This window comes from Charadrius vociferus, unplaced genomic scaffold (assembly GCF_000708025.1).
Source record: "Charadrius vociferus isolate BGI_N301 unplaced genomic scaffold, ASM70802v2 scaffold609, whole genome shotgun sequence".
Classification (NCBI taxonomy): domain Eukaryota; kingdom Metazoa; phylum Chordata; class Aves; order Charadriiformes; family Charadriidae; genus Charadrius; species Charadrius vociferus.
Genome location: NW_009649993.1, coordinates 87,611 through 102,766, shown reverse-complemented (window position 1 = coordinate 102,766; position 15,156 = coordinate 87,611). Strand labels below are relative to the sequence as shown.

General features: G+C 37.5%; 1 protein-coding gene across 1 annotated transcript in view; it reads left to right on the top strand.

The window, feature by feature from the left end:
* SLCO4C1 (solute carrier organic anion transporter family, member 4C1) overlaps positions 1 to 15,156 on the top strand; it is a 140,494-nt gene that overhangs the window by 95,434 nt on the left and 29,904 nt on the right. The window contains exons 3-5 of the mRNA XM_009891673.1: positions 5,163 to 5,426; positions 11,757 to 11,951; positions 14,656 to 14,752. Of these exons, the coding sequence (XP_009889975.1) occupies positions 5,163 to 5,426; positions 11,757 to 11,951; positions 14,656 to 14,752 (556 nt within the window). The remainder of the gene's footprint in view (positions 1 to 5,162; positions 5,427 to 11,756; positions 11,952 to 14,655; positions 14,753 to 15,156) is intronic.

The following is a 15,156-nucleotide window of genomic DNA, read 5'->3' as shown; positions in this document are numbered from 1 at the left end:
AAGGGGAGAGTTGGTGGGGGTTTGGGTGGTGGGGAAGGGGAGGCAGGGTTCCTCCGACTGCCCAAGTCTGGTGCTGTTGTTGATAAGTGATAGTAGTGGCTTCACTAGGGGAAGACAGTACCCTAGTGCCCTGGATAGGGAAGTTGGATATTATTCTCTATACCTCACTCTGTTCCTCCTTGCCACCTTTTCTCACCTATCTTTTTGACTACTGCTGAGTCCATGGTGCCGTCAGCTCTGTGCTTCATGTTCTTTTCTGTACTCTGTCCCCACTGCTCACAGGGGAATAGTGCTCCATATGCGCCTTGCAGGTTGAGATGTATGAGCCGGGGAATAAAACACATGATATAAACCAACAGCCAAAGCTGTAGTGCCCTAGCATGTACTTTGCCTGCCTGCCAATTAAAAAGGTACGTTGGCATGGTTGGGTGGGACTCTGGGTAATTAAGATGGCTTTAAAAAAATATGGTTTTGTTCTGTGGATCACAGTGCAGCCATCTTTCTAACCGTTGGCTAATGGCTTATCTTAATCTTGGGGGGAACCTGAAGTTTAGCTTGCTCTTAATTTTTGTTGTTCAGCTTCTGATATTCTTGTCCATATTTTTAGTTTTCTGTAACAAGATTTGCTAGGGCCTCGGCAAGCCTTAGGCTTGGAGAGTAGTCATAATGGCCAAGGGGGAGGGGATGTATCAGTGTACCAAATGTACAAAGTTGAGGTTTGTAAAGCTTAGGTATTTGTTGGTCAAATTGAGTTATTGGATTTATGTTTAGAAGTCTTCAACTTTATTGGATTAGCTAGAAAAGAAAACTCTTTCCTGAAAAAATGAGGCTTTAAAGCCTATCCTTGTTGCTCATGAAGAATGAGACTGCTGTAGAGTGGTGGGAGGAGATGTTGGAGAAGAGATTCAGTGCTAGAAGAGCAGGCAGCGTATGGTGAAGACATGTGGGGTATGGATGGCTGTGTTCCTGCCTGGAAGCACACGGAGGTAACTGGTATGGTCTGAGGAGAACTAAGCAGGAGGTTCTGCTTAAAACCTCAAAGGATCTGACTGATACTTGTGTTGCTTGGAAAAATCATCAGAAGAACCAGTGTCCCTCAGTATGCGTTTCTGTAAACCATTTGTGATTTCAACCTGTTTAGAATCTTTTCTTAGCATACATGTGTGGCGTTAGAAAAGAAGTATCTAGAGAGTTTCGTGCAGAGCCTGTTGTTCCTTGCTTGTATTTGAAAGGCCATGCTGCAGCTGATAGAGCCAGGAGGTGATTAGTGTTGCAGTTGTCCTGCTGTTAGCTCAAATTTATTTTCTCTAATGTGGTAAAAAGAAAGGGAGGGGTGGTAAAACTTCTTACATAGAAGATTTCCATGGCAGCTGAGCAGTTGAAGATTTTTTAGATCATGCATGTGTGTTTTTTGTAGCTTAAGAATATGGGTAGGCAACCAAAATGCCCTGAATGTGACACTGAAAAGCTTTAGATGGTGTTACACTAGACAAAATGTTCTGAGTATTTCCAGCCCTTCTAAATTTGCTATAGCAATACTTCTTAAGATCGATTTTGCTGTGGTGATCTGGTTATCTGCTCAGCTGAGTAATGAATTCAGTATCATTTAAATTTTATCTCTTATTAGTAGTGTAGATAGGTTCACAGTCATAAAAAGGTCTTGTATCATAAGAATCTCTGTCCTCTTAGGATGCTGTGGGTGTTGGTTAGGCCACTTATCGAGGTGTTTGTCCTGTTATCTAACTGGAGATGTATACCAGACCTCAGACAGGTACCTATCTAATCTAGTTCAGATTTAGGGCCTTACGATAAGTTCTGATGCTTGTTTTGAAAGCTGATGTAGGTATGGCTATTGTAGACCTTGTGGCATTCTTAACGATGTGTTATTTAGTTTAGTGAACAAGTATCTTCCCTTTGGCTGGATCATAGAAAGGAAGTCAGGCACTGAAGACTCAAGTTGCAGCTCTTGAGAAGCAGAAAAACCGAATCATTTTCAGACAAGAAATTCAGTGCTGCATGTGAGACTACAAAAATATTCGGGTCTTGAAGCTTCAAAGTTAAAAGCACACAAAACAACTGGGACTTTGAAGTCATGTGAACTTCTACTGTACTGTAGGTTTGAGTCTTATTATTTAATTTACCCTTCAAATTTCAGAAACCATCACTGAGGAAGTTTAAAATAATCTATAAAAGTTGCCAATGCTAATGTAGGAAAAGCTTATTTCCTAATAAGCTAGGAAAGCTTATTTCCTAATGGACTGAAGAATAATGAAGTAATCCTTAACACACTTTTGATGTATGTAAGTTGTTGTACTAGACACAGTGAGTGAACATGGCTGGTAGTTATCTGCAGTGACCTGGTACGTGTGCGGAGATTTTTGTAGGTATGTGTCTAACTGAAGGCATGTATTTATTAGGTCATTTCTTGGCTGCCCTAGGACAGAGGTTATTGTTATCATTAGCACCTGATTTGCTGTTTTTCAGCTTCTCAGAAGATTCCAGGTGAAACTTAACTCTTCAATTCTGGCTGTTTCTGTTTCAAGTACATGTGAAACCTGTATTTCCAGAATAAGAAACACTTCTTTGCGTAGAACATGATTACATGACTAATACCTGCTTTCTGTATGGCACTTGGAGTTGCATAAATGTATGATTGCATCTTGTAATACAGTAACTGGATATACTGCTGTTCATAGCTGTACTAGCAAACAAGATAGGCGATTCTCAGTACAAGAAGGAGTGTTTATTCCTCATGTCGGTAATAATTTTGTTAAACAAAACAGAACCACTGTTTGAGACAGGTCCAGTCTAATCTGTCTGAAAACTTTGGATAGCACTAACGTTTTATACCCTGGTTAGATTTGTTACTGGAAGGACTTTTTAATTATTTTAGGCTTTCTTTTCTTTTTTTAATTGAGTGACTGCAAACCGCTGCTTTAAAGCCACCGTACTTAGAACAACTGTAGAGTGCCCTTTTTTTTCTTTGTTAAATGGATGAACAAAAAATACTCTTGTTTTTCGTTAGAGCAAATGAAGTTGGTTTATGATTAATCTGGATTTTGTGGGTCAGTACACAGTGTACCTAAACTTCTAACAGATGTGGCAGGACAATAAGGTTTTGGATGGGAATAGTTAAAAAATAATTTCTATACTACTATTTAAGTGTTGAAACGACCTTGTAGGATTTGTGTTTCAGATCAAGTTAGTATCAGCCAGGTTCCATCTTTCCTGAAGAGACTTTAGTGATTAATCACTAGATGATGGCACTGGAGAAGTTATGCTGCCATTCATCACATCTGCATTTTTACAGGTGAAATCTAATTATTTAATAAAATTAACTGCAAGGCTTTATGACTTTTGGGATGTACGTTAAAGGTGGCAACTGGAACTACAGGTAAAGACAATGTCTTCTAGTTCTGTAATCAACTTGCTACATAGCACACCTGCTTCATGTGAATGTTTTAAGACCTTAGTAAATGTTTGAAATGCTGGCAAATGGGAAACACTTATTTGTTCATTCCTTCATGCTAGTATTGTTCTTTGGTCAATGGTCCCTTAAGAAGAAAAGAAGAAAGCTGCCAAAAATATAAATAATGGCATTGAAGGAACACCTGAATACTTCTGTTAATCCCATATGAATTTAAGGTCGGACAGGTGAAATTGTTGTCCTTAATAAAGGGGCCATAGTAGGGTATTAGAAAATTAGGATTATGCCAAGAACTGCCTCTTTATAGAAAGCTGAAGTGTTTAGTTATGGTGGGGATTTCACTGATAAGAAAACAGCTGGTTGATCACAGATTTGGAGTAACTTTTTTTTTTCTAATACGTAGAGTACTTTAGGCAGATCTGTTGAAGTTTAGCCTGTGTACTTGCACTTCTGGATGGTGCAATGCTTGTTGGAAGCTGATTTAAATCCATTTCTGTCCCCAGTCATCTGTCCTTCAGGTCTGTTCTTCAAATGATGGCAAAAATCATGCTTTAATTTTAGAAAGAGAAAGGATACCTGTAGGGCCTGTGTCATGAAAGATGCTCATCAGTCATCTGTGAGTTTACAGAACTCTTAATCTTATTTGCAGCTGTGACTCCAAGGCTTCCTAACTTTTTTCCAGGGTGAATATTTTATTACGGGCATAGTTTAATTAGACTATCATTAAATTATCTGACACTGGTACGAAGTACAGCTATTCATCTCACTCGTAACAGAATCCTGTTTTGGGACTGTTAAAGGTAAACTCCTCTAAGTTTAAGTAATTGGTGTCTCACAAACAGACAGAATGTGAGGCAGGGTGGGAGATTCAAATTAGTATCTTCAGACAACACTTCAGTAAAAATGGACAGTGTGTATAAGCTGCAATTGCCAGTGCATGCTTACTTGTTTCTACTGTTTTCTGGAGTTTCGCTGGAGTTCCTATCAGTTTTCTGGAGTTCACCTGTGCCGAAGCAGGGCAGCTTGTGCAAGGCTTTTTCTCCAGGTTGTCTGATACTTTTGCATCAGGGAACTTCAAGATTCAAAGGGCAAGTTTTTTTCCCAGCTAAGGTAAATCACTTCAGTTGCTCTGAAACAGTTACAAAGTATTTTTAAATACCTTTGCGCTTTTCTAGATTGTAAGGGAAGGATGTCTGTTAAAAAGCCTTCTTGTATCTTGCCTTTATGACGACAGGGAAGAAATTATGTGTGTTTGACAATCATTATTTGAAAGCTGTGTCCTCAGCTTGCTTCAGTCATAGCTTGTATTCTAATACAAGTCATAACCTTGACTAAGTTGGTGTTGTGTTTTTTTTTTTTTTAATTTGTACAGTGTCATAAGATGCTGCAATGCATTCTGTTTGAAATTTGTCTGTAGTTCAAACTGAATCTGGAACCTTAATATGTGAACGGAGTTTGCAGCGTGGTATTTTGCTAGCTTAATACTTGAGTGTTGAATTGTTATGCCCACAGGAGAGAAAAAAAATTAATAGGTCCTGTGCAGTTTGGGTGGCTTAAGTTGGCATTGTATCAATCCACTATATACCTGGATTTTTAAAGCTAATAAAGACCTTAAGATGAAGCTTTGTAAATGTATTCATTTTTAGCCTTCCATCACACAATGGTAAGTTTAAATTTCTAACTCTATGAAATGAAAATATCACTGACTAATTATCTCCCTTTTCTTTTTTTGTAGGTATTGTGGTAAATGGCCTGATTAACATTAGTATTTCAACAATTGAGAAGCGTTATGAATTGAACAGTTCCCTCACTGGCTTAATCTCTGCAAGCTATGACATTGCTTTTTGTATATTGTCACTGTTTGTATCTTTCTTTGGAGAAAGAGGCCACAAACCACGATGGCTTGCTTTCTCAGCATTTATGCTAGGATTGGGCTCACTTATATTTTCCTTACCACACTTCAGTAGTGGAAAATACCACTATGGAGATAAACTTGAAGGTAAGCTTATCCTTATGTTTTGGAAATGATTAAAACAAAAATATCTGTAGCAACTTGGTCCAACTCTTAATTTGGTACAACACAGTTAATCTCTGTCAAAGCCTTAAAAACAGGGTATTATCTCTGACACTGAAAAGAAAATGATTCTGTGAAATCCGTAAGTTCAAAAGCTGTCTCTCTGCACAGTGAACTTTCCTTTTCAGAAGAGATCCGAGTGTCAATATCAGTTCTTGCTCACAAGCAACATCTGAATAAAATGCCTTTTTGATTTGCGTTGATGAATGCAATTAAAATTCATTTCGAGTAAAAAATGGTTTGGCATTTCTTTCTCAATAGGAATGCAAGTTGTGTCAGTGATGTAGAATGCATATTAAAGGAAAGCTGTTAGACTTACTGCCTTCTTGTTGAAAGGTGACTACATGTTGCAGTTCTGGGATTTGAATTATTAAAGGCATGTTGAGTGATTCATTAATAAGTTTCACTAAGTTCTAAAATGTTGATTAGAACTTGTGGGTTTCTTTGAGGTAAAGGGGGAATAAGCAGTACTGAACTACACTGAACAAAGCAGTACTGAAATTGAGGGAGTAGCCAGCTCTCAGACCTTGCATATCTTTTCTCATAAAACAAGACTTTAAGTGCAGTGTGCTTAATGCCAACTATTTGCCCCTCAACTTAGCAGCACACCTGCAACTAATAAAGAAATATCCAGGTATCTTTAAAGTGGTATGACTTAGTCTTTTAGGATTGTTTTAATTGTTATTGCCATGTTTTATCAGATCTATGTCTTCAATGACTAAGGGTATTAGAGTGCTCACTAAAAAAGGTTGGTAGCTATTAAGCAATCTGCTGGAAGGTTCTCAGTCTTCCGGCTGAGTCTTTTGTTGATTCTCAAATTTGTTTCTTAAGTGTTAATCATGTCACACACCTCCATGAGCTGTCCAGACATCAACCATTAGATAAATAATTTTGGTAAGCTATTGTTCGCCATCAAATAAATGAGGATCTGAGGCAGAGGTTAATTGAACTTTTAACTGAACTGATGAAGAACTCTTCAGTGTTTAGAGGCTATAAGCAGATGATTGTTAACTGTTAGTAGAGGGGCAACAACTTACTTGCTCCTGACTATTACAGTCCCATTTCTCTGCAGTTTCAGTATTACTGTCCGTACTTCACTACTATGGAAGGGAAGCTGAGTTTAATAAAAACAAAGTTCCAACCTGATTGTACTTTTTCTTATTGCAACAAGATACTAACAGGATGGGAATGTGAAGGTACATGGCCAACCATTGCAACTGATCTCTCCCCTCCTACCAATTTTGGTTGAAATCTCAAAGAATCTGTTACTGTTTCATCAAACATCTGCCACTTCATCAGCCATTAAAACCTCATAAAAATGGAACGTGTGCTTTCTTCTCCATGGCACTGTAAGCTGGCTGAATTCATGCTATGTAGACTGCTGTAATGCAGGTACCTACGTTATGACTGTGGTGAGCAGACTTAAGGACTTAAGCTGGCTTAAACAAAACACTATCAAAGATAAATGACTCCAGAGTGCAGGGAATGTCTGCATTATGACAGACTCAATGTAAATCTGCAGGTGCTCCACAACAGCATCCTTTAACAGTTAAGTAAACCACAGTACATAATTTTATAGGATACCTGGTTTAGTTAGTTCTGATATTGCTGAAACATCTTAACTATACATTTAGTTGCAGAATTAGTAACACTATCCTCCAAAAACCTTCCTTGTTGCTTATTTGTTTGAGTGGTTTATAGAGATTTTAATGCACTCTTTTATTTGATGCTTTGTATTAAAACATACCACCTAAGTTATTTTTTAACAGTTCCTAGGTAGTTACTTGAATATTTATGTTCATCTGTTATATGCAAATGCAGCGAATTTCACCTGCAGGACAACTTCAAATTGTAGTTCCGTGCAATATTTAATATGCCTGCCAGGTTAATTAATAATGTAGTCTGGAATATAAAATATATCGAGCCTTCAGTATAAGGCTTACAGACTTCCTGAAACTTCCTATTTTACCTTGAGATATTAGTTTACTTTTATTCTAAGTATATACATATACTACTTTACAAAACTATTCAATTGGAAATATTTTTCATAATAAAAACTCTTTAGAAATAGTTTAATCCATTTCATATTGAAAGAGTAGCTAACCAATGGTCTACCTACTTAGAAAAATTTTCAGTCACAGAAAACTTGTCTTGTCTAATCTCCAGAAGGGCTTCAAACTCAAATTTGTTAGATTTAACCAGCTATTTGTTCTGATAGCTTTTTTAGGTTACATAGGGTCGTCAGTGTCTTATCTGGTTCTGATATTTGTAGTCAGGAGCTCCATCTGGTGGTTTGTCTGTAATGAAACCGTTCTGCATTTGAATGCCGGTAGACAGTACAGAGGACTATAAAAACTGCAGATGCTTTAAACAATGTACTTTTAAACTTCCGTCTCAGATGTTATTGAAAGATGTTTAAATTTGTGAAAGATGTCTATCATAGCAAATATAAAGTGCAGATCTTCACTTGATACAAGGAATATAACTTTATTGTGAAGACAGTCAAGCATTGGAACAGATTACCCAGAAAGACTGTGTAGTCTGTATCTTGGGGGTGTTTTCCAAGACCCTGCTGAGTGAAGTCCTAAGCAACTTGGTCTGCATTTGGTTTTGACACTGTTTGGATTAGGAGGTTGGACTACATGACTCCCTGATGCCTCTACCAACCTGAATTATTCTATGAGTCTCTTCAATAACAGGATGTGAATGATGTCTTTGGAAAAAAGAAATACTTTTTAAATAATAAGTCTTAGCCATTTCAGTTGAAATGTGTGTGGTGTGATTTGAGAAGAGGAAGAATGACTTGAACATCTTTCTTCAGTTCTCTGTTCTACTGGAAACGCAGGTGGTGGCTAAGTTGTTTAGGGTCTGAGAGTTAGTGGACCTTCTCAGAAGGGCATTAGTTGATCTTCCTTCCCAGAACGTGTCAAGGACAACTAAGGAGTGAAGAAGACAATGGCATTTGGGTACTAATGGCGATAGAATGTCTGATGCCAGCCTCTAATTTGACTGTTTTGTCTTGTACCATCAGTATTTCTGGTTTTTTTTTTTTTTTTTTTTCCTGTTAGCTTTGCTCTCTGATTAGTCGAATAATGGGTAGTGCTGCAGTTCTCTACACTGTTTTGTCTATTTCTCTTTACCACTTAGATATTTTGTAATACTGTAACATCTGCCTTTAGAAATTGAGAACTTGGTCTTCATTCAGCATGTTTGTTGAAGCCTTGAGTGACTTTCTTATTCAAGATTTAAAGGGGAGACAGATTTTTAAGTTTAAAAAAGAGTAGAAACCAAGCTGTTCTTTATTTTTAACTCCTCACAAATCTCTTTAAACTATTCCCCACCCCTCAAAAGGCAAAAAAACCCTATGCCTAATTGCTGCAGTTTAAGATGTGAGTAAAGTTAGTCTTGACCTGTCTTACTTCTAATTAATGTAACAGCTAAAGCATCTCACAGTTGGTTCTGCCTTCTTGGCTAGTATGTTGCATTAGATATTTGGGAGTGTTTTGGTCTTATACATAACTTAGATTCAGGTAGATGTGTTAGATTAAAGCATGCAAGAAAGTTTATAATGACTAACTCTGTTGGATAGTGTTGCCTTTAATGCAGTTCTGCTCTTTAAAATGCAAATCTAATCTACTGACTTTTAGAAGAGAAAATGAGTTTAATGAGAAATGGAAGTTAAAAATGGTCAGCCGCCCATCTTAAACTTCTCCTGGAGCTTGGCTTATCTGAGGTTAGGCTTTCTTGATCATGTAAAAGCACTGTGTTCTCTCGCCACCATTCTTATGACAGCAGCAGGCAGGCTTGTGGATTTTATCCACGTTAGGTTTAACCTGTGTCACTTTACCAATCTGCTTAAACCTTGGACTGATACAAGAAGGGGATGACATGAATGGTGGAGGTAGAGAGAGTAAACTATTGTTTGATGGCAGTTTTCACTTATGCTGGTTTAAACTAATCTCATAGTTTTGTGGTAAATTGTCTTTGCTTTTAAATGTTTCTTGGAAACATGAAATATGGTCCATGACTCCACTCAGCAAGTGTACTTGATGACCTTAAAAAAAGAAAGAGAGCTTTGATAGCTAATGTAAATAAAAGGATTATAATTGTATTAAAGTGCATATTGATGGGTCTCTTAATTTTGTAGTTAGACCTGATTATGTGGTTCTGAAAACAAACTAGTGTGATAAGCTTCTCTCCTCTCAATGTCAGGATAAATTTCCTAGGGCATATAAACTGAAGAGCTAGAAAACTGAAGGAGAGAGGCTATAATCAATTAGTTACACAATGACACAGGCTTTTAGATTGACATGAACTGAGACATTGAGGGTGGGGATGGGGATTCATCATAAACCACAGTCTGCCAGAGTTTGATTGCCGTTACCATATGTAATCTGCTTATTTCATGAACCTATTTCTAGATCTCAAATTAGGCTACACTTTTGTCACTTAACATAGTTCATGGCATTTTCTTGCTCTGCATTACTTGTTTTCTGATGTGCGTATCATAACAAAATACTATTATTTGTGTACTACAATAAAATAGCTTACTAAATGCTGTTTTGGACTTGCCCAGTCAGTATTGGAGGCTAACTTATAACTGCAGGTATATTCTATATATGTGATATACATGAATAAGTGCATGTTAACAAAATATTGTAGGACATGGCGTCCTTTGATAGTCAGTTTGATGCTGTGCATGTAAATAGTACAAAGTTAACCTGATTTAGGACTTAATCCTCTTTTCTGCAGGAAACTATTGCTAAAGAAAGCAGATTGTCAATAGGTGGAAAATAAACTCTAAAAACTTTAATTTTCATAGTAGTTATTCATAAGAAAATGATCTCCGTTTGGCTTCAGTAGAGCATTAAAATAAGGATTGTTCCTAAGTGGAATGTAAGGAAAACTTTGACGACTCCTCTTGAAGTGAGTTTTTTCCCATCACTATGTTGGCCAGTTTCTGTGCCACAGCACTGAATAACCCGGTGTGTGCTACATGATTCCTCCACCACTACGGTGCTGCTTCTTCTGGGAGGAAGGCAGGATAAAGCCCATGGATGCATTTATAATGTTAGTGTAGACAGTTCTCTTTAAATATCTGCTGTATGGCAAGCAGTCCTTGTGGTTTATGTCCTGTGAGCCCAAAGCGCGGACAAGGTTGCTCTTTGTTTGCTTAAGTAAGAAGTGTTCTCAAATGTAAAAGGACCTGAGAAAAAATAATACTGTAATTTTGTAGCAAAGTATTGAGAATTAATCAATCCACTCATCTGATCTGAAGGGTGTTTTCATACTTTTGGTCAGTATGGCTTGTTTCCACCAAACTGATGGGTTTATCATCATCCTTAGAGTTGTACACTCCTCTGTGGAAAAACCTGGAAAGAACCATGCTTTGCTTTTGATCTTGTCACTTGGGACTGTCTGCCACTAAAAGTGCAATGATAGCAAGAGGAAGGAGAAGAGAAAACATACTCCGTGTGTTCAGTTCCTCTTTTCCCTCCTCACAGTGCCAAACATTACAGGAGCAGATGCAACCTTAGGCTGTTCTACCTCTGCTTCCCTCTTTGTGTGTGTGTTTGGACAAGTACAGAGGCTTTACATTAACTTCTGATTCTGGAGATATGGCAGTGTCTGCTCTGTGAGAGATAGTGGCGTGGGTTTTTAAGGTGTCTTTTTTTTTTTTTTTCAATGGAAACATTTCTCAAAACAATGGATGAGAAGGGAGGATTGTCTTTGCTTGCTACTCTGACTGTGCTTCCCTCTCCAGCAGTCCAGCTTTCCTCAGATTGTTCAGGCTGCTCTGTCACTTAAGAGTGGAAGTTGCTGTTAGTGCTCCTCAGAATCATTATAAGGTACAAGAACAAAATTAAGTGTCTGTTACCTAGGAGTAATCACTAAATGGTTGAATGACCATTTGACAGTTTGGTGTTTGTGTGGTGTGGGGTTTTTTTTTTGGTGTACATCTGGTCAATAATGCTTTCAACAAGCCAAAATATTTTAATAAGGCTATTTCATCCATCTTTCCTTACTAGTAAAAAAACAAAAACCAAGCATAGTATTTCCTTTGGGGAATATGATGTTATAGACAGTTATGGCATTGCCATATAGGATATATTTATAGGCCTAGAAATTAAAAAATGGGAGCCTGGCACTAACAGCATTTCATATGTAGCTTAGCTTTCCATACAGGTTTTTTCTCCAGTTGGACTGTGATGAGCTGGGTAACAGAATTTTAAAACCTTGCTGTTTCTTTTTCAGATACGTGCCAAATTCCAGGAGCAACCTCTGCTAACTTCACTTGCAACGCCAGCACAAAATCTTCACTTCCCAACTATCTGTATGTCTTTATCCTGGGGCAGCTGCTGCTGGGAGTTGGAGGAACTCCGCTATATACTTTGGGGACGGCTTTTATTGATGATAGTGTCCCAAAACACAAGTCTTCCCTGTATATAGGTAACTTTTAAAACTGTTTATAACACATTGTCTGGGTAGATGATAGACTGCAGTGCCTTCCAGATGCTTTTACGAATTCCTCTAATTAAATCAATCTTGTCATTGTTTACTTAAGTGCATAAAGTGTTTCAATATCAGTTACCATGCAAGTTAGTTATTAGTCTGTTATAAGTATCAAGTCTTCTCAATAATTATTTTGCAGAGCATGGTAAGGCTACTTTATGCACCCCTACTGCTGTTTTTTTCATGTCAGTAACTGAAAGTGATTAAGTGGTTAATGCAGCCTGCCTGTTAACAACAGAATAAGTCGTTGAAAGCTACTGTATATCAGGTCAGTAGCCAGACCTTACTGTATCCTTTAACAGTTCTGTTTATTTACCTTCTAACAGTAGGCCGTCCCTCAGTGCAGGGACTTTCCTGTGCATCATGTGATCAATGAATTCCTCTAGCCACATACAAATCTGGCACTTCTGGAGGAAATACTGGAAGTATTCTTCCTTAACTGAAAGTAAACGGATTGCCTAGAAATATGGAGGATGTGTTTATCTTACTGTGGGGCTGTTTGAAAGCTAAAGAACACTAATTCTTAGCAGTGTTTTTTAATCTTTGCAGTCAGCATTCTCTGGGTTATGTGCATTTTTACCGCTAAGTTCATTGCAGTGTTTCCTATCACTATGAAGATGTTTGCTATTTTCCCTATTTTTAGGTGTAAGCTGATAGAAGTATACTAGCAATACTGGTAACTTGCAGGAGGAATTCAAAGCATCTTAGGTTCCTGGACTGTTTTCCAGACTAAATCAATATTTTAGGGGGCAAAATTGAGATCACCATCTATTTGAATACAATTCTTGCTTAACTTATCTGGGCAAGCCACTTCATTTGATGCCAACAAATAGAATAGTTGCATATGTTAAATCTTAAATAATAATGACAGCTTTTATTTTTGTTGTTTCTTTACATTAAGAGAGATTATTACACTTTTTTTCTGAGGTCAGTGAAATAAATAGACCAGAATTAGGGTTGTCTACATGATCAGAGAATCAAGAAGTTGCCTGAAAACTCAGGATAATAGTTTTGGTGTTCATACTTAAAACATAACAGACCAATGTAATAAATTAATGCTTGTGCAATCTTCAGGCAACTGCTGAGTTCAGAAGAACAAGTGTATTCTGCCTAATATAACAGAACTAGAGTGCAAGTGAGGGGACAGGTAGCTACATTAAACCTTAATTATTTTTCTTGCTTTTATGCAATGTATTGAGGATGTAAAATATATTGCGTTGCTTTGCCTCAGACAAGAAGGCTTGTGTAAGGCAGCCAAAAAAGCCACTAAAATTTTCTGCTAGTAGTCTGTAGATTTCTGCTCGCATCTTAGACTATAAGCTTGCAACTCATAAGTTAGTAGTTTCTTGCTTTTCTGAAACTGGGTGCATTTTCACAAGGACTGTTCTCCTCTTGCTGAGCTGAGGCATCTATGTCTAAAACCAATGAAAAGTTAAGCAACTCCAAATGACAATTTAAATTTAATAGTCTGTAGGAGGAAGTAGGCACCTTCTAAGATAGGTTTGAAGTTCTGTAGGATGAAATGGGCTTAACTCAGAAAGATCCTATGAGCATGTCATTATTTCCAAAATACAGGAAAACCTGGGATATGTCAATTCAATATTTATTTTGGTTTCTTGATACTTGAGTGTCCCCTTCTGCATCCCTTCCCCTTCTTACACACCTCCCAATCTGACCCCTGCACCCCCATCCTTCTTTCTTGCTGTCTAAAGACAGTGAAATAATACTAAATACTCAGGATCCAGGTGCTTTCGAAACAAATGAGAAATCCAGATTCTTCAACCTGGGGAAAAGCTTAGAATATCAACAGTAAGGATGTATGTCTTACTAATTATTTAGGCAGATCTAGTTACTACTAGCTGCAAGCATTTATCTGTAAAGACTCCTCCTGCCAGCGTTGCAACAGAAATCTGTCTGGCCAGTGAGACTTACTGTGACATTGAGAAAATCTTGTCCTAAGGCCAACAAAAGTGGGTAGGCTGAAGAGTGCTCTTTAGTAGCATATGGTTACACCTGCAACTTTGTTTTTTGGGTTTTTGTTTTTGTTTTTGGGTTTGGGTTTGTTTTTTTTTTTTTGTTTAGAACTGTCAGGAGCTGTTAAGAGGCCTGGCTTTGTATTTTGAGGCTTGTGTAAATAAATTGTGGTGCATCTGATTGAGTTCTTAATGGACATGTGGCAGATATTACTTCAGTCAAAAGCTTTAGTGGACCCTGGCTTCTGGTCTTGGTATAGCTAAAAACCAGCAAGACTCAAAATAAAAAAAAAGATAAGGAGGTTCTTAAAGATTGTGGGTGTTTACTATTAGCAACTGATGCTTGAAACAACCTCACTTAAACTTTTTCACAAGCTAGCTTGTGGTTGTAGGCACAAGTTTTGCAAAAGGCAATCTAATAATGCATAAAGATGATGTCAGTGAAATGTCATTTGCTGAACCTCTGAGTTGCAGCTTTTAATAAGACTGCAAATTTTCTTGTTGAGGGACAAGTACAATTTTTTTTCTTCTATGTGCTATAGTGGAAGTAATGACAGTGAAAAAACAGGATGAATTACAGAAACCACTTGGTCTGAAGTTTATTTAGGATTTTTTCTAAAAGAAAGTTTTAAAAATGTATGGTGAACTTGATGTATTTTCTCTTCTAGGAATTGGCTATGCCATGTCACTGCTGGGTCCTGCTATTGGCTATGTCTTAGGAGGGCAGCTACTTAATATTTATATTGATATCCAGATCCCAGAAAGGCAAGATACAACTTAGTTTTTTGCTTTCTATTTTCTTTTCCTAATAACTCAGGTGAAAATCTTTAGCTTTTCTCCATGTGAGGAGGAGAAAGTTTTTGTTTGGAAAATACTGCGCTCTCAAGACCTTTTTTAGCTTGATAACAAGTTGCATTTACAATGGCTTCTAGCAAATAAGTTATTTCCCACAGTGAGTCACTCCATTGTATGTGAAAATTTCTCTGTAGTGCAAATACTTGGTTTTAGCTTTTAGAGATATTTTAAAGCTGTTTAAGAAAAACATGCGTTATCTTCTGATTAGCTGTTCACTTAGGGTCAGAGAGCAATTATTGATTTCTTGTGCAAAAAGTTTCTGTTTGGTGGGATATGAGGGGTAGGATACTGCTACTTACCTCCTGGGGAAGAGC